This window comes from Pipistrellus hanaki, assembly GCF_964339955.1.
Source record: "Pipistrellus hanaki genome assembly, chromosome: 6".
Taxonomy (NCBI): Eukaryota; Metazoa; Chordata; class Mammalia; order Chiroptera; family Vespertilionidae; genus Pipistrellus; species Pipistrellus hanaki.
This window is the reverse complement of record NC_140508.1, coordinates 74,507,215-74,534,961: the sequence shown is the minus strand read 5'-3', so window position 1 is coordinate 74,534,961 and position 27,747 is coordinate 74,507,215. Positions and strand designations below refer to the sequence as shown.

General features: G+C 40.8%; 1 protein-coding gene across 1 annotated transcript in view; it reads right to left on the bottom strand.

The window, feature by feature from the left end:
* The window catches only part of PSTPIP2 (proline-serine-threonine phosphatase interacting protein 2), a 50,053-nt gene that overhangs the window by 15,853 nt on the left and 6,453 nt on the right, over positions 1-27,747 (bottom strand). The window contains exons 2-4 of the mRNA XM_084888384.1: positions 5,914-6,014; positions 4,578-4,655; positions 1,391-1,425 (exon numbers count right to left, since the gene is read on the bottom strand). Coding sequence (XP_084744510.1) covers positions 1,391-1,425; positions 4,578-4,655; positions 5,914-6,014 — 214 coding nt within the window. The remainder of the gene's footprint in view (positions 1-1,390; positions 1,426-4,577; positions 4,656-5,913; positions 6,015-27,747) is intronic.

The following is a 27,747-nucleotide window of genomic DNA, read 5'->3' as shown; positions in this document are numbered from 1 at the left end:
GCAGATCCACATGAACTGAAATGGAAAGATGTCTATGCTATCCTATCAATTGAAAAACTAAATTATAGAGAATATGCATAGTATAATCTCATGTATGTCTGTACATGTGTGTGTGTGTCTGCAATTAGAGAGAAAGGAGAGAGAGACTAAGAGCTGTAAATGCATAGATAAAGGTCTGGAAAGATATATAGCAAACTGCTAGCATGATTAAAAATTGATATTTTTCATTTTAAAAGCAATTTAGGAACATATGTGCCACCCCATAGATTTTGGTAAAGTTTTTTTTTAAATATATGTATATATATTTATTGATTTCAGAGAGGAAGGGAGAGGAAGAGAGAGATAGAAACATCAATGAGAGAGAATCATTGATTGGCTGCAGCCTGCATGCCCCCTACTTGGGGGGTGGGGGGGAAAGAGCCTGCAAACCAGGCATGATGTGCCCTTGGCCAGAATCGAACTTGGGACCCTTCAATCCTCAGGCTGATGTTCTATCCACTAAGCCAAACCAGCTGCACCCCATAGATATTGATGCATTGCCATGGTGTGATCCTATTTATTTATCTGAATAGATACAAACATAACTGTGTATATGGTATAAAAATGTTGGAGGCATATTCACCTGTAACTGCTTAGTACTGAGAACTGAATACTTGGGTGTTCGCTATCTTGTTCACAGTTAGTTGTCTCATTTGAATTTTTAATATAAATATCTATTTTTAATAATAAAATGAAGCTACTTGTTGGGAAAAAAGAAAACAAGGACAATAACAGCAAATAAATATGCTGAGGAGACCCAGCCTATGCTGAAGTTCCCCTGGGCTAACCATGGTTGGCCTTGTGGGCATGCAAGAAACATGAAGACACTGTCCACATCTTGAGAAATGCATTCATTGATGAGTTAAAGGAGGAAGAGGACACCTATGGAAAAGTTAAGATGAATATTTATATGGTTAACCTTACCAAGCTCTAGAACCACTCAACTGGCTACAGAAACACTTTGGGCACAGGTACATACCGTGCCTGGGTTAAACTCCTCAGTGTGGAAGCACCAAGTATTCTGAAGAACAGAAAGCCTCAAAAGGAGCTTCTGAGTAACGGGCCTGGGGACTATTAGAACTGGACAGGACCCCTTGACAACCAAATGCCAGAGCCTCAACCTGGACTTCACGTGTGAGAACCACTTCTGTAAGGAAGTCAAATGCACAGCCCGACATGCAGGTGTGGAAGGTTCTCCAGCTCATGTCAACTCTGCAGAGCTATTTCTCACCTTAGGAGTTCTTTCATTTTTTCCACCCAATGTGAGATTTCTGTTCAAATGAAAATCCACCTTTTGATGACAGACAGAGCTTGCCAAGGACAGTAAATACGTTTTTAAAGAATCACTTACGTTGCTTGAAGACTTCAAGGGCTCGCTTCAGGGTGCTAAAAAACAAGTACATATATAATGTCAAGTTCTGGAAATTGGCTGTACAATCTCCTTCTAATGCCACTGCATATACCCCTTGGCCCACAGTTCTAGACTCATCTTAGCCCCCAAGCTTAAAAGGACAGCAAAAGATCAAGACTTCAGAAGGGGCGGAATCTAACTTTGGGGGTGGCAGCCTGGCAATGGTCATCTCCTCGTCTCCCTGCTGTTCTTCATTACTTTGCAACAAGGAAATAGTTTACCAACTTTTTTTTTCTTTGTTAATCCTCACCTGAGAATATTTTTTTCCCATTGATTTTTAGAGAGAGTGGGAGGGAGGGAGAGAGAACAGAGGGAGAGAGAGAGAGAAAGAAAAAGATTGACGTGAGAGAGACACATTGATTGACTGCCTCCCAGACCTGGACCAGGGATTGAACTGCAATCCAGGTATATGCTTTTGACCGGGAATCTATCCCAAGACCCTTCAATGTATGCGCAGATGCTCTAACCACTGAGCACAACGGCCAGGGCTCTACCACCCTTTTGACAAGCACTTTGGCCTTAAACCCTAAGTAGGCCCATCAGAGGCCAGAGGCCAGAGGCCCTCAGTAAAGCCGAGGAGGTGACAAATCCTACCTAGCCCATAGAGAAGCGAAGTCACTCACTCTCATAGGGCACTTTCTAAAGATAATCCTGGAGGTGATAAAAACAAGTCACCTAAATGGCCTTTCACTTCAACCTGGCAGCGAGGCCCCCAGTTCTCATCTCCTACTGGGTGTTCCTCTCTGAGGTGTGTAATCATAAATTAGGGAACTGACTGGCTTTTCTCACGGGACAGAAGAGAACGGGGCCAGAGTCTCTCTATGAATTTACTCAGGTTCCAGTCAACTGTGTAACAATATAAGAGACACCATTTTGGATCAGACTCATTCCACTAAATATATTTTCCAAGAACTATGTGAGAGAATGTGGCTATTACCCATCACATCACCTCAAAAGGTTTTGGATATTTTGCCAAACACCTTATATATTTTATAAATAAGTGTTATTGGTTGTTTTTTGGGAGGTAGGGGTGTCAGCTGACCCACTAATTTTTAAAAATCCTGCTGGAATAACAGTGCAGCTTGCCTAAGTCTACCCGGTTTTGACCTGTGAACATGTAAATATTTTACATATTCAAAAAATAAAACTAAATCAAACAGAAAAAAAGAAAAGAATCCTTAAATTTTAAAACAAACTGAAATGAACTTAATATAAAATTGGTTACATAATGACAGAGAGAAAATGAAATTTTAAGTGACCTAAGAACACAGGATTCTTAGTGAAATATAGCCTGAGATCAAAAGGAACTGCAAGAAAAGGGTGAACTTTTTTCACAAGTTTTCTTGTTAGTAACAATAGTGATATTATTTTGAAAATTTTTGATATATATTATCATATAAAGCAAATAATTATGCTAATAATTATGTCAGGAAGTAAGATTTCCCATTTAAGAGGAAATGAATATAAAATTAAGGAAGCTAAGTAAAACCCTGAAAAGTGAAATTGGAATTGGAAATATTAATATGAACTCATGTTATTAAAATCTGTCCCCTAGAAGCAGGGACATCTCTGTGACATGATCAATGCCAGAACTTAAGAGTCTCATCTCTAAACATGACTGATTGGTCATTAAAAGGAGCTAAGTATATTTTGAGAAATAGCTGTTCCAGGTTTAAATTAAAGTCCCAAAGTTATATGAACAAAATATGGCAAATGTGGATAATTATGAAATCTAGGTGATGGGTTTCTTATGTTTGTCTTTTTCCTTTTAATGTGTTTTTATTTTATTTTTTATTTTAATACATTTTAATTTATTTTTTTAGAGATCGAGGAAGGAAGAGAGAGAGAGAGAGAGAGAGAGAGAGAGAGAGAGAGAGAGAGAGAGAGAGAGAAACAGTAATGTGAGAGAGAAACATCAGTTGCCTCCCACACACACCCCAACCAGGATCAAACCTGTTACCTGAATATGTGCCCTGACAAGGAATCAAACTTGTGACCTTTTGGTGCACAGAACTACACTCAACCAACTAAGCCACACCAGTCAGAGTTCAGTATGTTTTTAAACTTTTCATTTACAACATAAAAAATAAAAAATAATCATTAAGTTAAAATTTTTTTCTTTGTATTATTGTCCTATGTCTGTGGGTAACAATTTTTTAGGTTTATACAACTATAAATATTTTACCTATCTCCCAACATTTTTGTCATTTTCACTGATCTAGTACTTTGTAATCTTGGAGTGCATGTGGGCATGTGTATATGCATGTATTTTAGAAGCAAGAGAAAAGGAATGACAATATCATGACTGCCCCATTCAGACCTCTGAGAGGACACAGACCTCTTTGCAGCTATAAATAGCACAGCAAAGCAGTATGCAGGTCAGTATGTAATGTGATTGGGTCTGCAGAGGCCTGCAAAGTCTGAACTAGTTCTCCCGATGCCCCGCCCACACCCCCAACAACATTCTTATTTTGGAGAAACAATCTAGAAATTTCCATATGCAAAGAACTGGCCACAAAATGTGTGAGATCCGCTGCAAAATGAAAATCTGGGATCCCCTGTTTATACACTAGTAAGAATTTCAAAGGTGACAGCAAAGAGCATTAAGCTGATTATGAAGCCTTTCTAAGTATTGGTTCTTATATGACTGACTGCCCATGAAGCCAGGAATGATGGAAGAATAAATAACTATAGTATAGAAATCTCACATTGGTAGTAAGAACTATAAATGGTGCAAAAACAGTCTCTTGTAGCTATCACAAACTATGCATGTGTATATAGGCATGCGTGCATCCGTGTGTGTGTGTGTGTGTGTGTGTGTGTGTGTGTATGTGTGTGTAAGACTCTCTATTAAATTTCTACTATAAAGTTATATATAATGTAACCCGACCTATGAAAAGTATACATAGAAAAGGACTTCAAGGGAAACTTAAAAATATTAATAATGAGTTGTAGCTTCATAGTTCACTTTAACCTATTTTTTCCAAATTTTTCACAACTGAAATGAAATAAGTTAAAAGTTGTCATTATCCAAGACACTTCGCCCTCCTGGCCAGCTCTTTCCTCTAAAGTGATGGGCCTCGGCAGTAGAACCAACCTGGAAACCAGAAAGAAGTGTGGCACCTACTTGATCTCAGACTGTCCACATGGCTTCTTCCTAGAGAGGTTGAGCAGATCTTTGCCATATCTCTCTTCAATTGACGCCCTAAGTGGAACAGAAGAGAGGGTTATAAGTCCTACTCAGGGCTGATTCTCAGGCCCCTTGAAGGCAAAACTGCACCTTTGAGAGCAGCTCAGATAAAATACCACTCTCTAAAATACAAATTCCCTCTAATCTACAAGTGGTGCAGGATTCCATGCTTAAAGGTGTTCCACAAGCATGCTTCCCTCCTCCTTACTCAGTATTGTGTTGCAATACACAATTAAGAGCCCTAACCTGGCCACCACCCCTACAAAGCACTCCATTCAGAATCACAATGGAGTATTCCAGATGAGAAAGTTCCATACACTAACTCACTTCATTAAGTATAGAATTAAAAAATAAAATAAAATCATACACATTAAGAAAAAGAAAACAAGCCCTGGCAGGTAACTCAGTTGGTTAGAGCATCGTCCCAATACACCAAGGTTGCAGGTTCGACCCTAGTCAACGAACATATAAGAAGCAACCAATGAATGCATAAATCAGTGGAACAATGAACTGAAATATTTCTTCTCTCATTTTGCTGTCACTCTCAAACCAATAAATAAATAACTAAATTTTTAAAGAAAGTAAAAAAGGAAAGAGAATCCTATAAGGCAAACTAGTATCCCCATTGCCACCAAGCCATACTGCCATGTGGAGTGCCATGACCTGTCCCACATCTTTGTCACTGCTCCCTGATCCCCAGTGGTCTCTGAATCAGGCTCTGCCCCTCTTCTGCTCCCTGCCCCCACCCACCACATGGGTCATGCTCATTCTCATTTTCAAGTGTACTGTTCCCCCACATATATCTGGATATCCCTCCACCTATCAAATCCACCAAACCCTCAGAGGGCCACCTCAAGGATCTCCTCCTCCACGAAGCTCCCACGCCCCCCTCTTTTGGCCAGTCCTCCACAATATCCCTCTCCCGTGAGGTCCCTCAATGTCATGGGTATCACACAACTTAATGCTTTATTACATTTTGTTTGGTGCTTCACTCATAAGTCTTATCTCTCCAACTGGTTTTTTAAGAACTTTAGGACAAAAATATCATTTATGTCTTGGGAAGCATCCCATAACCTAGTGCAGGGGGTCTTGTGAACCATGAAACACAACCATGAAGCAACATCAGCCTATGGCCCAAACTCGGCAGACCGAGTCCCAGGTCCCATAAGCATCCCACACCAGATGAGCAAGTTCCATGAAGCAGTGAATTGTTCCTTGTTAGTGTGGAAGCATCCTGTCTTCCCTCTGTCTTCAGAGAGGAAACAGCGTATACCTTTCTTTTAAAAAGTCTTCAAACTCTTTGCAATTCTTGCGGCCATTGTTCAGATGAAGGATGATGCTGTCGTAGCCAATGGTGCTGAGGATGTCCGGACTCTGGTGAAAAAGAAACCATCCTTGTCAGACCAGGAACAGCACAGATGGAAGCCCCGAGGCCTGAAAATATGGGGGAAGCCCACAATGGGAAGTTCTTGAAACACGCTACCTCCAAGACATATGAGACCAAAATAGAAGAAGTAAGAATGCATGTAGCTGTGGAAGAATTTTTAAAATTATGAAACTGAAGGGGCCACAATACAGGAAGGAAGTGGCCGAGGACTGAGAGGCACATGGATGAGGGAACTGTCAGGGCTCTGGGCTGCTACCAGGACTGGGAACATGGGAGCCTGACCTAAATCAGGCCAGGACTGGGAATATGAGAGCCTGACCCTAACATCTCTTCTCATAAAACCAATAAGCCCAGGGTCAAGGGTATTGCTGTAAAGGGCAAGCATCCCTGAAGGTCTGGCTTCCCATTGGGAAGCATGGAGGGAAGCCAGCAATCAGCATGCTCCACATGGTCCCAGTTTGGTTGGGGGGAAAGAGGGGAGAATTTTTTAAAATTTAAAATTAGCAGTTTATTCCTATTTTACTCTATTAGTGCTTCAAGGTTGGAGGAATCTGCCCAAGCCTTCCAAAGCATTAGCCCTAGATGAGGTACATTATAAAACTCAAAGTTCCCTCAACTCCCCAAACCAACCAATCAGGGACTCCAAGGAACAGCCACTAAAGTGGTCCCTGTAAAGTAAGGCTGGCTCCCTGGTTTCTATCCCCAAATGGTGACTCTGGCTTTAGTCCTCAGGGAGGGTGGTCCTGAGAGTTTTGAGCTCCTTCACTCCAGCCCAGCTCAACCAGATCATTCCCCACATCCCAGTCAGCTGAGAGAAGTGCAACTCTGCCCTGGAGTGTATGGGAACACCTGAAAACACCTTTCTACCTAGCCTAGGACATGGAGAAGCAGAAGTCCTCTCTTCCATTTGCTGCCATTTGTCATTGCCTGGCTGAGCAGATTGGTGGGTCCCAAAGAGGTCCAGCAGGGCCAGCATCTGAGGCTGATGTCAACGTGGCTTTCAGAAACTAAACTGGCCATAAATCCCACTGCATTAACACAGGCATTATTATACATATAACAAATTTTATATAGAGACATGTAGATAAATCTAAGTTAGAAATACACTTAATTCCATTGCTAGCTGCTGTTTGAGCACAGATTTAGGCCTTGGGAAGCCTTAAAAATGGCCTCCACTAAAGCTTCATTTCTCCACCCACCTCCTCCATACACCAACTCTTCTGTCTCAGCCAGGTAGGTCTCTTACAGCCCCGTGAAAAGCAGAGCTCAGTGGCAACTCTAAGATGATGCTTACATTATCCTCTCCTGAATCCAATCCAGCCTCTCCACTTCCAAGTTTTCTGGAAGCCTTCTGAGTAACCAGAGCTCCCAGCTTCTGAGTTCGCTGTTTGGTGAGTAGCTTTGCTGTCCCAGCTCCACTACAAGTGCCTGTGGCTTCTTCCACATCTTGGACCATACACACACACACACACACACACAAACACATCCAGCTTAAATACAGTAAAATTCTGTAGGATGAAGCCACCTATTGTGTTCCCAGCCAGATGCATGAAACAAGAACAACGAAAACCAAGATTCCTGAGTGAATGAATAGGTTCAAATACTCAATATCAATGTTGATTTGTAGACAGAGGGTTCTCTGTTCCATGCTACTCATTTGGAAAAGGTGGTTTCCTTGTTTTAAATTAAGGGTGTGTAGACTCTTTGATCTGGACAGGGAAGATGGAGCTAGGCCAGGGTTTCCTACAAAGAAACCAAATTACCACACCTCTGGCCACCAGTCTGAAAAAAACAGAACTGCTGCTTTGGAGGACTGACTGGATTACAGAGGCAATCAAGAAAGGAAATCCCCAAGAGAAAACAAAGAGTGCCCAAGACCAATTTCAAAGATGTGCACGATATGGCCTGGAAACTCCTTCCTATGTTACTCAGAGAGCATGGGCGAAGTAGAAAAAGTCTTCATGAGCACCAAGATAGCATCACAGATCTGCCATCAGAGGTGGGTGTGCCAAACCCATAACCCCAGTATCCTCAGCTTGGTAATCAGAGCCCTCTTCGCATTACATCTTACTTCTCTTCCCCAGCCTTCCCCACACTGGCTCTTCCCTGTCTTCCAAACGGGCAGTGTCCATTTCCACCCCAGCAATTTTGCACATGCTTTTCCCTCAGTGGCAATGGCGTCTCCTCCTCTTCACTTAAACCCAACCTCTACTTCAGAGCCAGTTCAAATCCCATTTCCTCTCTGAAGTCATCCTCAACTAATTTGCCCTATGGTCTCCTCTCCTTCTGAATGCCTCGAGTGTTTGTTACATCTCATTTGGCTCTAATTCATACCATCTGACTTCAAAATGTTCTATGAAGTTACAGTAATCAAAACAGCCTAGTAGTGACCTGAGAATAGACCAATAGATCAATGGAATGGAATGGAATCAAGAAACCCACTTATCAGTTGAATTTCAACAAAGGTGCCAAAGCTATTCAGTGAGGAAATGACAGTCTTTTCAGCAAATGTCCCTGGGACAACTGTGTAAACCTCTGGGAGCAGAAAGCCTCTACTCATTCCTCAAACTTGACCTAAAATTAACTTGAGATGGATCATAGATTCAACTATAAAATATATGTAAAACTAAATTATAAAGTTTTCCGAAGAACCAATGGGAAAATACCTTTGAGAATTGGAAATATTTCTTAAAGAGGACACAAAAATTATGAACTCCAACAGAAAAGACTGAAAAATTGGACTTCATCAAAATTAAAAACCTCTGCTCATCAGAGAAATTGTTAAGAAAATTAAATGGCAAGCCACCAAGTGGGAGAAAATATTCCCAATACATATATCGGTCAAAAGACTTGTATCCAAAATATTTAAACAATCCAACAAAATAATAATCAAAATATAAGCAGCCCAATAAAAACTGGGCATAATACTTGAACTTCACAAACATTTCATAAAAAGACACTTCCTATAAGATATTCTTCTGGCCAAAAAGTTCATGAAAAGTTGTTCAATATCACAGGGAAATTCAAGTAAAATCACAATGATATCTACTTCATGCCTACTAGAACAGCTAAAATTAAGGTCCGTACTGAACGTAGGCAAGGAGATTGAATTATCATAACTCTCATGCGTTGCTGATGGAAGTGTAAAAAGGGTATGATCATATTGGAAGATGGTGATTTCTCAAAAGCTGAACGTACACATACCCAAAATTCTACTTATAAGTATTAGGATGAACTACCCCTAATCTCTCCTGCTTGGGCATGTAATATATGTTGTTATAACCTTTTCCCCATAGCTCGGGGCAGATGGCAGTGCCTGATGGCGGCCCCCGCGGAAGCGAGATAAGATGAACTTCTCTTCGCCTGCCTGACCTGTGCACTCTCCTCCCTTGACTCGCTTGAGTGACTCATGCCCTCCCCTCTCCTTGACCAACTCTGCACCCACGTCCTGACCCTATATAAGAGAACCTACCCATCCCCTTGGGCTGACACCCATACACTGGTCTCAGCCCAGGGTGACATAAGGTAATAAGATTTCTTCAGCTCTCACAACGTCTCTTGGCCTGTTTTCTTTCAGCGCGGACCCAACAATAAGCATTTACCCATTGAAATGAAAACATACGTCCACAAAAAAGTCTTTCACAAGAATGTTCTGAGGAGTTTTATTCACAATAGCCCCAAACTGGAAACAACCCAAATCCCTAACAATTTTTGAATGATAAACAATTTGTGGTTTATTTATACAATGGAATACTACTCTGCAATAAAAAGGAAAGAACTACTGACGGATAATAACACAAATGAACTGCAAAAAACATTATCCTAGTGAAAGATACTAAATGCAAAAGGTGTTTATGGTATGACCCCATTTATATGAAATTGTAGGACAGGCAAGCAGTTGTAGGATTTATTTCTATGGAAAAACACATAAGAACACTGATTGGCTGAGTCAGGAAGGGTGGACTGGGAAGGGCCATTTGGGAAATTCCTGGCATTGGAAATGGATACATGCATGTGACCCACATTCCTATCAAGATCTTCCTATAGAGGTGTGGATTGGACAGGTATATGCAGTTTTTAAAACTCATTGATCTGTGTGTTTCATCTTATATAAATTAAACCTCAAAAAATTAAAAGGGAAAAAAAAAGCTGATAGGATGGAGAGGCCCAGCCTTGGAAATGGACCTAGTCTTGGAGTCCTGGGTGAGGCAGGAGATGAACAAGAAAGGATGAGCAGATCCAAGCACCCAGAAAACCTCCTAAGACCCAGAACGTAAAGTTTAATAATGCTCAAGTTTAATCAAGGGATTTATACTTTAATCACAAAGCCACTTAGGGTTTAAACAAAAAATTCAGCAGATCCAGCAGTGAGCACATCGGTACCACATCCAGCAGATGTATGAGCCCAAGAATAATAAAAACAAACTTATCATGAGCAGACCAGTGAGCAATCCAAAGCAGGTAGGGGTGTGGGTTCAGAAAGGGAGGAAGTCTAAGGGGGCTGCCCGCCAGCTCTAATGCTCAAGGCTGGTTTCACTCAGGCTGTCAAATCACCTGAAAACCCCTCATGCCTAGCCTTAATCCCTGAGCACCCCGCTGCAGAGGCCTCTGAAAACTTGTTTCCAGGCTCCTTTTGCACATGGCCTCCAGGCAGAAGGTGCAGAAGCAAAGAGGAAGCAAAGAGCACCCGCACCCTCCAAAGCCTCCATCAGAACTGCAAGTGCTGCCTCAGAGCATCCCACATCTGGTTCTGTGCTACCTCTCAGGGCCATGCCATCACTATGTCTGTTACACACAATTGCTCCAGGTGTGGGTTCCAAAGACTAGAATCAGCTTGGTAAGCATGCAGACCCTCTAGGTCCCACCCCAGTCCTAGGGGAGGGGAAATAACGATTTTTTTTTTTTTTACAGTCCACCCCCAAGTGACTGTAATACCATTTGAGAAATGCTGCCACAGAAATTACAAAAGACAGAAGAGCAATCAGGGTTCCCGCCCAGAGGAGGAGCTGGCTACAAGAAGAAAGCAGGGTACATTCTCAGGCAACCACAGAACACAGCAGAAGGGAGCCGAGAGAGAATGACTGTTGGAAAGGGCAAAGGGAGAAGAGGCCAGAGAAGACTCCATGGTTTGCTTTTCATTTTAAAGCCCCCAATTCTGAATTAAAAAACGCAAAGTGGCATTGATGCCTTTTGGAAGCACGGAGCCCTAAGCGTGGAGAGGAGGCTGCTGATTTTGCATTGCATACATAGGCTGCATTTGTTTGACCCTTGGGCATATGATGCGTAAATGTGTCACATGTTGCATTAAAGGACCACAGCATGTTCCAAAAACACAGTCAGACATGAATGATTTCCAGGCTTTACAGCTGAAGAAAATAAGACTCTGGGAAGAGAAGTTCTCCTTATCACTGCCTCCACCCACAAAGAAAGAGCTTAAACCTCAACCAGCAATACTATCCCAATCTGTTATTTATTCAATACTGTATGGCAGGGGTCTTCAAACTACAGCCCGCGGGCCACATGCGGCCCGCAGAGGAGTCTGATCCGGCCCGCCAGGTTTTTTGGGCAGTGAGCGCAGCCGAGGTGTTACAGTAGGAATTAGTAGTTCATATAGTCCGGCCCTCCAGCTCTCTGAGGGTCCGTGATCTGGCCCCCACTTTAAAAAGTTTGAGGACCCCTGCTGTATGGCAACAATAGACTTGGGACAATGACTAAGGACTTCACTTATCTCACTATGCTCTTACCCCTAATCTTTCTTTCTAATTTACTTCCCTACCTCTTTCACCCAAAGACATAAAACCAAATAGATTCAATAGTAGAGGATTCTAAGAATCAAATAAACAATTTGAAATATGAGGAAGCAAAAAAAAAACAAAAAAAAAAAACACTCAACTAGAAGAGCAAAAAGAAAAAAGAATGCACATTCCCATTTTAGGGGTGCCAGAAGAAGAGAGCAAGATATTGAATACCTATTTGGAGATCAACCAAAGGACTTGTATACATGCATACAAGCCTAACCAATGGACACAGGCACCAGGAAAGGGGGAATGGGGGAATAAGAACACATATGTAATACATTAATCAATAAAGAAAGGGGGAAAAAAGAGATTTTAAATGCTGAAAAAAGGGGGGGAAGAGGGATATACTGAGCAGCAGCTAGATGCACTTCTCCCAGAAGTGTTGCATATCAACAATAAATTTGTTTTGTCCTTCACTGGAAAAAAAGCAATTGACAACATTTGTTACTTTGGAGATTTTGTTTAAAAATAAACAAATTGGAATATCCCCCCAAAAAGAAAAGAAAACCTATTTAAAGAAATAATGACAGAAAATTTCCCCTACCTGGTGAGAAAAATAGGCTTGCAAGTCCAGGAAGCACAGAGTCCCAAACAAGAGGAGTCCAAAGTGGGCCATACCAATACACATCATAATTAAAATGCCAAGGCTAAAGACAAAGAGAGAATCTTAAAAGCAGCAAGAGAAAAGCAGTTAGTTACCTACAAGGGAATGCCCACATGACTGTGAGCTGATTTCTCAACAGAAACTATGCAGGTCAGAAGGCAGTGGCAGGAAATATTCAAAGTGATGAACAGCAAGGACTACAATCAAGATTACTCTACCCAGCAAAGCTATCATTTAGAATTGAAGGTCAGATAAAGAGCTTCACATACAAGAAAAAGCTAAAGGAGTTCATCAATACCAAACCAGTATTATATGAAATGGTGAAGGGTAATCTTTAAGAAGAGGAAGAAGAAAAAGATAAAAATATGAACAACAAAATGGCAATAAGTACAGACTCATCAACAATTGAATCTAAAAATCAAAATAAATGAGTAAGAAATCTAATGAACAGAATAAACTAGTGAATAAAATAGAATCAGGAACATGGAAATGGGACAGACTGATGATTCTCAGAAAGAAGGGGGTAGAGGGAAAAGAGATTAAAGAAAAATTTTATATGCATATAATGTATTACCTATGGACACAGACAATAGGGCGGTGAAGGCCTGGGGCAGGGTGGGAACCAGGTGGAGGGAGGCAATGGGGAGAAAATGAGGGATATCTGTAATAATCTCAATAAAGATTTAAAAAATAAAAATAAAACCTGTAACCCAGGTATATGCCCTTGACCAGGAATCAAACCCTTGACCCTTGGAGTGCTGGCCAATGCTCTAACCCACATGTGTCAAACACAAGGCCCGCGGGCCAAATCCAGCCCACCAGGCCTTGCAATGTGGCCCGCACCACGCTGTCATCACTGCACTCCGCTGTCAGTTTATGACATTGTCAGTTTATGACTGTTCAGTAAACCATTCGGCCCGCGATTTAGGCTGGATTTTAGATTTTGGCCCCTTCTCTGATTGAGTTCGACACCCCTACGTGAGAAACCAACCATGGTCCTTGTTTAATTCTTATAACAATCCTATTGAAATAGACTATGTTATTACCTTTGTTTTATAGGGCAGGAAACTGAGGATCAAAATCTGTGTTCTGAGATAAACTAAAATCTGTATTCTTAAATCATTCAATTGCACAGCTTCTCTTATTGTAGGACAAGGACCACATCTAACTTTCTGTCAGTCCATTTCCTTGCAATTCAAGAAGGCTTTAACCCCAGACTTGGGTTTGAGTCCCAGTTCTGCCATGCCCAAGCCTTATGACTTTGAGCTATTAGCTCTCTCTCTCTTATTGTTAATTTACTAGACTGTAAAATAGGGATCACTGGGAAGATCAAATGAGATCATGTGCTTTGAAGTGGTCAAATGCTTCCCAAACTAAAGGAGAAAAAATTGCACAAACTTTCCAGAGCCCTAGAAATCCCAAGCTCAAACCAGCAGGGACTGAAGCTGAAGCAGTCGTGCCGGGATCAGGAGGGTGCCAGTGGGACACCGGGAACCCAGCCAGCGCCTACCCAACTCCGAGTGGGAACAGAGCAGCTGATTCTGACATGTGCGCCAAAGCTGCAGCTGGTAAGGATTCCACCCTCAGCAGGCTCCTGGCAAGGACATGAAGACCAGAACCCAAGGCACCACCAAAGCTTCCACAGCAAAGCCCTGTAAATGCCTGCACTTCCAGGGTAACACCTTTCACTTAATCACTTTAAGAGGCAAAAATATCAGAAATTGACATTGTTTCTAGATGATGTAAACATCTATTTAGGAAGCCAGGGATATCAAGTACAAATCTAGGAACTAAAATAAATATTTTTAAAAAGCAATAGCTTTCTTATACTAGTATGTCAACAATAACCACTTAAACCTGGAGGAGGGTAAAGGGAGTCACGGGGGGGGGGGGGGCGGGAATGAGTGGAGATGTCTGTAAAACTATCAAATAATAAATAATATATATATATTAAAAAACAAAACAAATAAGGGTTATTGTTTTTATCTAAGTTCATTCTAAAGCCCACCTAAAAAAGTAGATAAATGAAAATAGCCCATAAAATGTTACAAGATAAATAATGAGTGAGGACTTACACTACCATATAAAAAGAGTATAAAGTAACTGAAACTTTGTAAAGTATATTCCTGACATTGATAATTGATAATCAAGTAAATAAAATACAAACAAATTCCAGAAATGGCATTATGTACATATGGAAATTTCATATATACAATAATAAGGGAACATTTGAAACCAAAAATCAAAGGATGGCTTACTCAATAAATTTTATTATGACAATCACTCCAGTTTGCCAAAAACTAAATGTCGAACCCTTTCTAAAATCATACTCTAAAATGTCTCTGAGGAATTAAGTGTCTAAACATGGATCTCACAAACATGTAAGAGATATAGAATGAATATATATATATATATATATATATATATATATATATATATATATGTTTTTAATTGAGGTAACAGGTTTTTCTAAGTATGACTCCAAACTTAGAAGATATAAAAGAAAGCCAGCCAGCTTGGCTCAGTGGTTGAGCATTGACCTATGAATTAGGTGGTTACAGCTCAATCCCGGATCAGAGTATGCCTGAAATGTGGGCTCCATCCCCAGTGTGGAGCATGCAGGAGTCAACTAATCAATGTTTCTCTCTCTTCCTTCCTCTCTGAAACCAACAAAAAATATATATTTTACAAAAGATAAAAAATGATGGTAACATATTATAATCCATTAAATAAAATACAAATCCTAGTAAGGATAGGGGAGGAGCTCTTCCTTAAGTAGAATGCCAACTTATGTAGACAGAATTAGAAAGTCACTATACAAAGACTTGTACATGAACGTTCATAGTACCTTTATTTACAATAGCCAAAAAATGTCCACTAACAGGTCAATGGATGAACAACCTATGATATGCCCATGAAGTGGAATATTATTTACTAATTAAAAAGCTATTAATACTCACAAGATGGATAAATCTCACAATAATTAGGATAAATGAAAGAAGCAAGGCCAAAATAAATAAATAAGTGCTTCCTGTGCTTCAATTATATAAATTCTAGAAAATGCAGCTAACCTATAGTGACAGAAAGCACATCACTGGTTGCCTAGGAAGAGAGGCTGATGAGGTAAGAGGGGTTTCAAATGGGCAAGAAGAAACTTTTGGAGTGATGGATATGTTTGCTACCTTAATTGTGATGGTACCCACATGTCAAAACCTATTAAACTGTATTCTTTAAATATGGGCAGTTTATTATATGTCGGTTATTCTTCAAGAAAGTTGTTAAAAACTTTTAGTCACCATATAGCAACCATCCTAGTAATAAGTGATTCAGGCAAGAATCATCAATAGATTGATGATTAATAATATCAAAAATTAATAGATGAAGGTTTGAGGAAACTGGTATGTTTACCTAGTTTCAAAGTATCTTCCAGGGAACTACTTATTCATTACAACCAGGAAAGCATTAATTTTACAGTGAAAGCACCTATGAAAGTCACTGGAAGTGCTAAGTGTTTTCTAGCACCTAACACTGTGGTCTAAAGTGAAAAATGGCACCCTGAGCACGCCCTCAACGTCAACCCAGAAACTGTGAATTTGTTTACCTGCTTAACAAAAACAATTTTACAGATGGGATTAAGCTAAAGATCTTGTGATGGGGAGATTATCCTGGTTTATCCAGGTAAAACCAGTGTGATCACAGAGTTCCTAGCTGGTTTGGCTCAGTGAATAGAGCATCCGCCTGGGGACTGAAAGGCACATGCCCAGGGGTCGCAGGCTTGATTCCCCAGTAGGGGTTGTGCAGGAGGCAGCCGATCAATGATTCTCATCAGTGATGTTTCCTTCTCTCCCTTCCTCTCTGAAATCAATAATAAAAATAGTTTTTAGAAAGACGAAGACAGGAGAATAAGAGTAGGGAATGTGATTGATAGGTGCAGAGGTGAGAGAGACACACACACTAAGACTTGAAGATGTTATGCTGCTGGCTTAAAAATGGAGGGAGGGGCCAGAAGCCAAGGAATGGCAGCAGCCTCTGGGAAAGACAAGAAAAAAGATTCTCTTCTAGAACCTCCACAAGGAACCAAACTTGCTAACATCTTGATTTTAGCCAAGTGAGACTTCTGACCTCCAGAACGGTAAGTTAGCAAGTTTGTGTTGTTTAAAGTCATTAAACTTGTGGTCATTGGACACAGCAGCAACAGGAAACGAACACAACCACCTTAACCAAAGGACCAAAGTTACCACCAGGAACAGGACAAATAAACACCATGTTGCCCCCTGATATTGAGAAAAACACAGCATCACTTCTGTGAAATTCCTGCTCGAAATGCATACCTGAATCTAATCATTAAGGAAACAGGCAAGCTCAAATGAAGGGCCTTCTACAAAATAACTGTCCTGCGTTCTTCAAAAATGCCAGTCATAAATATAGTGAAAGACTGAGGAACTCTTTCAGATTAAAGGAAAATGAAGCAACCTAACAGGAGGAGGTAACCCAGAATCATGGATTGCAGACGTTTTCTTCCCTTACTATATAGGACACTATTGAAGAGATTTAAGTCGAATCTACATACTAGCTAATAGTTTTTGTAAGAAAATATCCTTACTTTTAAGCAGTTCAATAAATTAAATATATATGTAATATTTATATGGGGTGGGGCAAAAGTAGAGAGAGAGAACTTTAACATCTGAAGAATCTAAATGAAGAGTATATAGGAATTCTTTGCACTATTTTGAAACTTTTCTGTTAATATAAAATTATTTTTAAGTTAAAAAGATTAAAATTCACCATAACAAAAGATGTTCCAAACAAAGGAAAAAGACACATGACAAACTGAGAAGACAGAGCTATAATTCATCAAGGATTGATGCACATAATGAACAACTAAAATCAATCGTGTAAAGGTAAACAAGCAAAGTTTTTCAAATAGGTAAGAGATATAAACTGGCAGTACTTTTAAGACAAAAAACAAATGTTCAATAAGCACTTTTTAAAAGAGAATCAATATTATTAATAATCAAAGAAATATAATTATCTTAATTCCAAAACCAGTAAAGACACTACAAAGAAAAAAATTATAGGCCAATATCCCTGATGAACATAGATGCTAAAATCCTCAATAAAAATATGAGCTAACTGGATCCAATAATATATTAAAAATATGATACACCATGATCAAGTAGGATTTATTTCTGGAATGCAAAGTTGGTACAGTATCTGCAAATCAATAAATGTGATACACTATATAACCAAATTAATGATAAAATTGCATAATCATATCAATAAATATAGAAAAAGTGTTTGATAAAAATCCAGCACCCATTTATGATAAAAACTCTCAGCAAAGTGGGAATAGAAGAAACATACCTCAACATCATAAAGACCATATATGACAAACTCACAGCCAAATCATACTCAATGGGCAAAAATGAAAAGCGTTTCCCTTAAGAAAAGATGTAAGACAGTGATATCTGCTTTCACCACTCTTATTCAACACTAGAGGCCTGTTGCACGGATTCAACACTAGAGGCACATTGCCCATTGCCCATTGAAAGGAAATTAGTTAGAAGGTGGCTGGCGGGGCGGGACTGGACCAGACAGGCCCTTGAACCAACCTTTCACAGTCCCTCCCCGGCCAGCTGCACCTGGGGCAGCACTAGGGCTCAAAGGAGTCCCTCGGCCTGGCCGAAATTGGCAGTCCGACATCCCCTGAGGGCACTCGGCAAAGTTGTTGCCACTCAGCAGCTCCTGCATTGAGCATCTTCCTCCTGATGGTCAGTGTACACCATAGCTACTGGTCAGAGTGTTTGCCCCTGGTGGCCATTGCGCATCATAGCTACCAGTCTGACAGTCAAATGGTTGAATGGTCACTTAGGCTTTTATATATATAGATAGTACTGAAAGTCCTATCCGCAGCAATCAGACAAGAAGAAGAAATAAAAGGCATCCAAAATGGAAAGGAAGAAGTAAAACTGTTATTATGTGCAAATGACATAATACCATAAAAATCCTAGAAGAACACATAGGTAGTAAAATCTCAAACATTTTTCATAGCAATATTGTTTCTGCTATAGCTCCTTGGACAAGGGAAATAAAAGAAAAAATAAATAGGACTATATCAAACTGAAAAGTTTTTGCACAGCAAAAGAAACCACCAACAAAATGAAAAGACAACCCACTGAATGAGAGAACATATTAGCCAATGATACATCTGATAAGGGGTTAATATCCAAAATTTATAAATAATTCATACAACTCAACACCAACACAACAAACAATCTAATTTTAAAAATGGGCAAAGGACCTGAATAGAAACTTCTACAAAGAGGACATATAGATGGCCAATAAACATATAAAAAGATGCTCAATGTCACTAATTATCAGAAACATGCAAATTAAAACCACAATAAAGTATCACCTCACACCTATCAGAATGGCTATCATCAATGAATCAATAAACAAGTGTTGGCAAGGATGTGGAGAAAAAGGAACTCTTGTGCACTGTTTGTGGGAATGCAGATTAGTGCAGCAGCTGCTGTGAAAGCAGTATACTGGTAGAGTTACCTCAAAAATTTAAAAATGGCCCTGGCCAGTTTTGCTCAATGGATAGAGCATTTGCCTGCCACCAAAGGGTCTCAGGTTCAATTCTGGTCAAGTGCACATAACTTGGTTGCAGGCTCCTCCCCAGCCTGGGCCCTGGTCAGGGCTGTGCAACCAATCTAAGTGTTTCTCTCACGTTGATGTTTCTCTTTGTCTTTCCCTCTCCCTTCCACTCTCCCTAAAAATCAATGAAAAAATATCCTCAGGTGAGGATTAAAAAAACAAATAATTAAAAATGGAACTGCTGTGTGCTAACCAGTTTGGCTCAATGGATGGAGCATCAGCCTGTGGACTCAAGGGTCCCAAGTTCCATAATGGTCAAAGGCATGTACGTTGGTTGCGGGCACATACCCAGTGGGGGGGGGGGGGGGTTGTTTAAGAGGCAACTGATTGATGTTTCTTTCTCATCCATATTTCTAATTCTCTATCCCTCTCCCTTCCTCTCTGTAAGAAAATCAATAAAATAAAAAGAAAAGAAACTTGTTATTAAAAAAAAAAATGGGCCGAAACCGGTTTGGCTCAGTGGTAGAGCATCGGTCTGCGGACTGAAAGGTCCCGGGTTCAATTCCAGTCAAGGGCATGTACTTTGGTTGCGGGCACATCCCCGATGGGGGGTATGCAGGAGGCAGCTGGTCGATGTTTCTCTCTCATCGACATTTCTAGCTCTCTATCCCTCTTTTCTCTCTGTAAAAAATCAATAAAATATATATATATTTTTTTTTTTTTTTAATGGAACTGCTTTATGACCCAGTGATTCCACTTCCGGGAATATCTCCAAAGAAACCCAAAACATGAAATCAAAATAATATGTGCACTCCTATGTTCATTGCAGCATTATTTACAATAACCAAGTTTTGGAAGCGGCCCAAGTGCCTATCAGCAGATGAGTGGATAAAAAAGCTGTGGTACATTTACACAATGAAATACTACACAACAAAAAAAAAAGGGACTCTTACCATTTGCAACAGCATAGAGAATATTATGTTAAGTGAAAGAAGCCCGTCAGAGAAAGATAAATACCATATGATTTCACTTACAAGTGGAATCTAATGAACAAAATAAACTAACAAACAAAAAGGAAAGTTGCATAGATGAGCCCATATTTGTTAAAAAAAATTTAAACCTACATTGTATAAAACTTCAAAGACAGAAGTCTGGAAAAAAGCACATTGAACATTTGCTAGTGCGAACCTCTATTTCTATACTGTTTGGATTCCTATAATACAACTGGGCATAAACTAGAAACTACTTCACATTTTACTAAATATAAATTAAATTATTTATTATGTGTGGTGAGATCATGGCTTTGTGAAAGATGATACTCCCTGTGCATAATATTTAGATGTCAATGTTCTGAAAGTTGGCTAATGTTCAACCTTACCCATCTAACATTCAACAGATCCAAATCTCCCTCCCTCTCTCTCTCTCTCTCTCTCTCTCTCTCTCTCTCTCTCTCTCTCTCTCTCTCTTTCTCTCTCTCTCTCGTTCATATTGAATAGAAATACATGAATAGAAATACATAGTAAATGTGTTACTCAGCTGATACCATTCAAATAAATGCAATAATCTCCAAATTTGCACATCAGGCTGATTAACTTTGGTTCTGAGGAATAACACCAAGTAACCATATCATCATTCCAGAAATTACTCATCCTCCATGTCTCCGTGATTCAGCCTTCCCTGGCCCCTAAAATATGTGACTCCTATTTCTACTTGTTCCTACTGACTCTCTATTAAATTTTCCCCGAGGTTTAATGTAAATTGAGCTGTGCTTTGGATTTAATTTATTTTTAGATTCACCACTGCCATTGCCCTGGGGTCAGCCCCAAGTTCAGTGTAGTTTGGGTTTTCTGTACTTCCTCTCCACAAGTTTTGAGAATGAGAATGTTTTTATATTCAAATTTAAGACTTATGCATGTGTCAATGTCAGGATTTTAGAAGCAAGTTTCAAAAACAGGAAGTATCTCCCTAGTATATGTTCATCTACTAGTAAATCCACACTTCGTCTCCTCTAACTCACTCATTTCTTACCCAGCTTGATCCAATAAACAACTTGCATGAATTTTGAGCATAAAGGATATTCAGACATCTGGGATGTGAAACATGTGTTAAATGACATGTCAGCTGAGCTAGATCAATAAATATCATTCCTTAAAATTGAATCTCAACTAAATGGAGTTGAAAACTTAGGTCCATACAAGCCTCCACGATTGTTTATAGCAGTTTTAGTCATAATTGCTCAAAATTGAAAGCAACCAAGATGTCCATCAATAGATAAATGGATTAACAAACTGATACATCCACACTATGGAATATTATCAGTAATAAGAAGAAATGAGCTATTTCAGCCCTGAAAGACATGAGAGAATCTTTTTAAAAAATATATATATATTGTATTGATTTTCCACAAAGAGGAAGGGAGAGGGATAGAGAGCTAGAAATGTCGATGAGGGAGAAACATCGACCAGCTGCCTCCTGCACATCCCCTATTAGGGATGTACCCGCAACTAATGTACATGCCCTTGACCGGAATCGAACCTGGGACCTTTCAGTCCACAGACCGACACTCTATACACTGAGCCAAAGCAGTTTCGGCAAGAATCTTAAATACATATTGCTAAATGAAAGGAGTCAGACTGTAAAGGCTACATACTATATAATTCCAACTACATGATATTCTAGAAAAAGCACAACTATAGACATAATAACAAGGCCAGTGGTTGCTGAGGAGCTCAGGGGGAGGGAAGGAAGGACGAATAAGGGATTTTTCGGGTCAGTGAAACTATTCTGTATGATCCTGTAATGGTGGATGCATGACATTAGGCCTTGATCAAAACCTGCAGAAAGCAAAGCGCGAATCTTAATGTAAAGTGTGGGCGTTAGCTAATAATAATGTATACATATTGGTGCAGCAACCGTAACAAATGTACCACACTAATTCAGGATATTAATAACAGTGAGATGCTTAAAACTTCTTTTGTAATTTACAGGCTATCTGATTCTTCTATGAAGAATGCTTCACAAAGAAAGAACATTGAAATCACCCATAACTTAGAAAACCAGAGAGAACTTCCATTTATATACTTTTTTAAAAATACAAATGTGTTTATTTCTAGCCTGCTGCTCCTTCCCAGGATAATAAAATGCTTCTTCCACGGCTTATATAGATAAGCTGTACAAGTATGTGTGCATAGAATCTAGAAACTCCTTCCGAAGGTTACTCTATAATTTACCCTGGGCGGTTGGGATTGAGGTGCGGAGGGAGGGCCTTTTATGTTATACATATATTTTTTGCTATAGACGCATCTGAATCATGTTACTATTGTACAATGAGCATGCGTTTCGTTCCTGCTTTTTAAAAGTACCAATAGAATGTTTAAACAAATGACCCATTGTATCCACAGGTGGTTCTCTCTGCTCACAGGACAGGTCACTCTGAGTGGGTTGGCCTGTCACCAGCATGTGTGGGAGCTGGACGGGTGGATAGGGGCGCTTTCCTGCACTTGAATCTCCATCCCCTAGCCAGGTGCAGCTGCCTAACACAAGCTGGCGGCCAGGCCCCTTCCCGGCAGGCTGGTCCACAACCCTCTGGGTTTGTTACGTTTATTCTACTGTCTGAATACGTGTACTAGTTTTTCCTTGAATGATTAATTTTTGAAAATCTTTTAATTCTTTACTTTTAAAGTTATATGTATTTCACTTCTCTTGTTCTAAAAATCCTTTAGCACTTTGAAAATGTTTTCCCTCATTTTCATTCATTTTATAAATTTCTAAAATTAGTTTAACTGCAATAAAACCTGCAATTTTGACATTCTAATGTATGCCAATTCCAGCTCCTTAACACCACTGTAACCAATTTTGGAATTGGAATGGGCCGCCCAGATAGCATTATCCTCCCTGCACAGCAGGAAGCTCGAGCCCAGAGGGGTTGGCTGTGTGGCCGTGGGCAAATCATTCACATAGTCTGAGGTGGAAACGGAGGGCGACTCCAAGTGACAAGAGCCAGCACCAGGAGGGTGACCTCTCCCTCCCTCATCCTATGCTCTCCTGGCCAACCACAATTCAGTCTGAATAGCTGCAGTCTTTTTTTTTTTTTTTTTTTTAATATATTTTATTGATTTTTTTACAGATAGGAAGAGAGTGGGATAGAGAGTTAGAAACAACGATGAGAGAGAATCATCGATCAGCTACCTCTTGCACACCCTCTACTGGGGATGTGCCCGCAACCACGATACATGCCCTTGACCCGAATTGAACCTGGGACCTTTAAGTCCACAGGCCGACGCTCTATCCATTGAGCCAAACCAGTTTTGGCAGCTGCAGTCTTATACCAGGCTTCCAGCTCCTTATCTGAAACCCTCCCCACAGGACTTTGGCCCTGGGCTGGCAGCTGACCCCACCCTTTGGCCCTGGTGCCTTTCAGTTTGGTTTCTGCAGAAGGGACCATGTGACTCACAGGCAGGTGCCCAGACCTGCAGCACATCTGCTCCATTCCAGTCAGATCTGAGGACACCTGAAAGGGCACAAGGTCCTTCACAGGCAGACCCCAAACCACGCTGCCCAGGAAGGCACAATCCCAGCTTTGGTCAGCCAGGGATCGGCCTGCCGGCAAGACAGGAACCCTGGGCCACGGCCGGTCAGAACCAAGGCCAACCACTCTTACGAGCAAAAATTATGTGGGAAACTTGATTAAACAGGTAGGTGCTGACACAGGACATGGAGGTGGGGAGCCTGAGCTGGGGACAGCCAGCCCACAGGACCGGTCAGCTGTCCAGATCTGGCCATCCACACAAGCGCTGACCAAGCCTGAAGTAAATACTTTTCATTCTGGAGAGCTTAGGTCTTCTTGGACCCCTAGTTCAGAACCTGGGTTTCTGGGGATGAAGGAAGGTCAGTGTCTGTGTTTGATAACAAGGGATATATCCCCACACAGATTCCAAGAGGCTGGGCGATCTGGGCCTGGAGCCATGAAGGAACTGAGATGTTGGTAGTTTTAAGGTTTTCAGACATTTGTGGCCACTTGTGAACCTGTCACTTCAAGCAGCTACTGTTTGTTTGTTTGTTTGTTTGTTTGTTTGTTTGTTTTTATTGACTTCAGAGAGGAAAGGAGAGGGAGAGAGAAATATAGATGTGAGAAAGAAACATTGATCGGCTGCCTCCTAAATGCCCCCTACTGGGGATCAAGCCCACAAACCAGGCATGCGCACTTGACCAGAATCAAACTCAGGACCCTTCAGTTCGCAGGCCAACACTCTATCCACTGAGCCAAACTGGCTAGGACAAGCAGCTATTCTTTAAATAGAAAATGTGGTCTTACAATACGAGTAGGGACTCAGCACTGGGGGGGAAGAGTGGAAAGACCGTGGCAACTGCCTTCCTGGCGTGTCACCTTACATCCAACACTCAACAAAACTGAGCCCCAGAATTAACCAGAAAGCAGCCAAACTATCAACCATTTCCACTCAAGCAAGAACTTCGGTTAGGGTGGGTCATCCAACCCTAAGCAGCTTATTCAAATATTCATTCCAGCCCCAATGCCATGTCATACCCTCCCTGGTGGTGTTCTAGAAACAGATTTCCCCATCTTGTCATATGCCCAGTGCTCTCTTAGCACTTTTTACGGGCTGGTCTCCCTTAGCACCCACCCAGCTGGGCCTGCCCCAGAATCTTGCCCTGCTAACCCCTCCTTTTAGTGTGAGGAGAATAGGTCAGCCTATTCCCGATTACTGTCATGTGGGCCTGAACAAGAGCGTGGGCCTTTGAGGGCAAGGCTCAGTCTTCTCCTGATTAAAGGTCTACACAATCTCTGGTTCCACACATGTCGGAACACCTAAAGGCTCAGATGCAAAGACAATTAAACATTGGGTAATATTTGAACCAAAAAAAAAAGTGTAAAGCACAAAAAATAATAATTCAGTGTTTATCAAGCTTTTGGCACAGGGAAGAGTTTTGAACTTTGCTGTGTAATAGATGACATCGCAAAAGATGAGCCCAACAAATGAAGTGTTTTTGAAGTAAATACACCTGTTTGAGTATAATTACCACTTTGCAGATGAGGGTACTAAGTGTAGGAAAGCTGAGTGATTTGAAAAGGGCACATCCCTCAGTTTGAAAGAGCAGAGCCAGCATTTCAGCCCAGGTGTGTCCAACACAAAAGATTGTGCGCCTGAGGACCAACCTTCAGTACTGCATTGTGCCTACTGGATGCTAGGACATGTGAACTACGCATAAAACTGTATGTAGCCAAAACCGGTTTGGCTCAGTGGATAGAGTGTCGGTCTGTGGACTGAAAGGTCCCAGGTTCGATTCTGGTCAAGGGCATGTACCTTGGTTGCGGGCACATCCCCAGTAGGGGGTGTGCAAGAGGCCCATGGCTGATGTTTCTCTCTCATTAATATTTCTAGCACTCTATCCCTCCCCTTTCCTCTCTGTAAAAAATCAATAAAATATATATTTTTTTAAAACTGTATATACACACATATATACAAGAACAGATATTCCAATACCAAATATTCCATGACAAAGAATATCTATCGTTTTTAAAAGTTTAGGAAGATATATAAGTAAAGCAAGAGAAAGGAAATAAAACCATTTGTAAAAGAGGAAAAACAACAAGAAAATAAAAACATGTTCACTCTCTGGTGATTAAAAATACAAAGGAAAAAGGGGGGCTTCTGTCATGAGTGGCACCTGTAGGGCAGCTGGATTGCTCTACATGCGGAATCGACATTAAGAGATTTCGGAAGCATAATTTTTTGCTATCTGAGTAGTTGATCGTTAGTCATGGTGCCCATGGGGGGGGAGGGGAGGTGGAGGGGGGCAGAGAGACACAAAAGCAAGTTGAATAAAGCACCCATTGCTGCAGATTTAGTGGAAGGGTAAAAACCACAATGGCCATGACTAATGTGAAACTGGTATTTTCAGACATTATTAAAGACACCAAGAAGACACCTCCCCCTTAGGAAATCAGTCTGGTTCTATATATCCAAAATTTTATAATGTTCTACTGTTAGTGAACGCTATTTTTAGTTATTCAACTGAAATTACCGAAACGGTTTGGCTGAGTGGATAGAGCATCAGCCTGAGGACTAAAAGGTTCCAGGTTCAATTCTGGTCAAGGGCATATACCTTGGTTGCGGGCACATCCCAAGTAGGGGGTGTGCAAGAGGCAGCTGATCAATGATTCTCTCTCATCAATGTTTCTAACTCTATCCCTCTCTCTTCCTCTCTATAAAAAATCAATAATTTTTTTTTTAAATTACCATGAATCTGTTATGTGCCAAGCACTGAACCAGGTGCTATTGGAGTAAACGGTTAGCAGTGTGGGTCTTGACACCAAGGATGGCCATGACCTCTTGGGGCCTTTGTGTACATGAAAGAGAAACAAACTTTGTTCTTGGTTAGCCCACTGTTGTTTTTGGTTTTTCTCTTACTCGTGGCCAAACCTAGCCCTGTTTATATAGAATGTAAATGAGCTTTCTCCAGCTGGTGACTGATTTTATTATAGAGTAGGAGGCAAGATCATCAAAACAGAATGAGAATGTGGGAGGGAAGTGGAGGGCTGAGCAGAGTGGGAAAGATATGAAATTATCATTTGGAAAGTGAGTGTGATCTTATTAGAGAAACATCGGAAAATGGCCAGACAAGTTCTTCACAAGTTTCCAGAAATAGATACATAAAGAATCTAACTTTTAAGTGCCCTGAATGAATAAAGAAGTGCATCACAACATTGTAAAAAAAAAAAAAAAATTGGAAATTGCATAAATGCCAAACAGCAAGAGAATAGTTACATCACATCAGATTTTTTAAATAATTGTTAGGAAAAGTAAATAGAAACAGATAAAATAAATTTAAGGATGATTTATTCTCATCCTTACATTCATTATATTGAAACAGTGGGATATAAAAATAATACACATATTATGATTATAACTGCACGTGGAGGGGAAAATGGGGGGAAAGTACCAAATTACTAATAAAAGATTTTAAAGTTCCTCAGTTTTGTTGTGTTAATATTAAAAACTGTTATTTTTAACACAGCATGTGTGATCGTCTCCATGAGCAGGTAATAATCCCTAAAAGGTGAGGTGTGTGTGCCTCTCTGTGACCCGTGGCAGCTCCCACAGGGCTGGCACTCACTTCACAGACAGCTGAGTTGAATGCCTGAGGTTGCACCATGACCGGGAAGAGCATCCTCTCTTTAAGCAGCGGTGGTGTTTCTCTGTTGGCCACAGATCTCTCACCAGATGGTGAGCACAAAGTGTGGGGGTTTTGCTCTTTACGTGGGTGCTGTGCCCCTCCCGCCTCTTCCCTGGGCCTGGGGCTTCTTCTGGTGGAGCTAGAGTCCAGCCCTGATGATATCTCCCTACATACACGATGACCGGTTTCCATGATGCGATGGGGGAGCAGGTTCTTTAAAAGCGTGGAATGACGCTTCAGACTAAAGGGAGAGCAAGGGCAGAGTGCTGACTTGAATGAGTAACCTCCATTCACCTCCACATGGTCTCACCCTTCCCTCATTTGTTCATTTGGATATGTGTTGAGTGTCTGCTACACTGGCAGGCACCGTGCTAGGTGGGAGAGATACACACCTCAGACACACCTCATGCAGCTCACAGTCTGATGGGAGGGAGGTAACGAGGTAGTTACAATACCATGGACTGGCTCCTGCCACAGGATGCCATGAAAACAGGCAGCAGGGCACACTAATTGGTTAGCTGG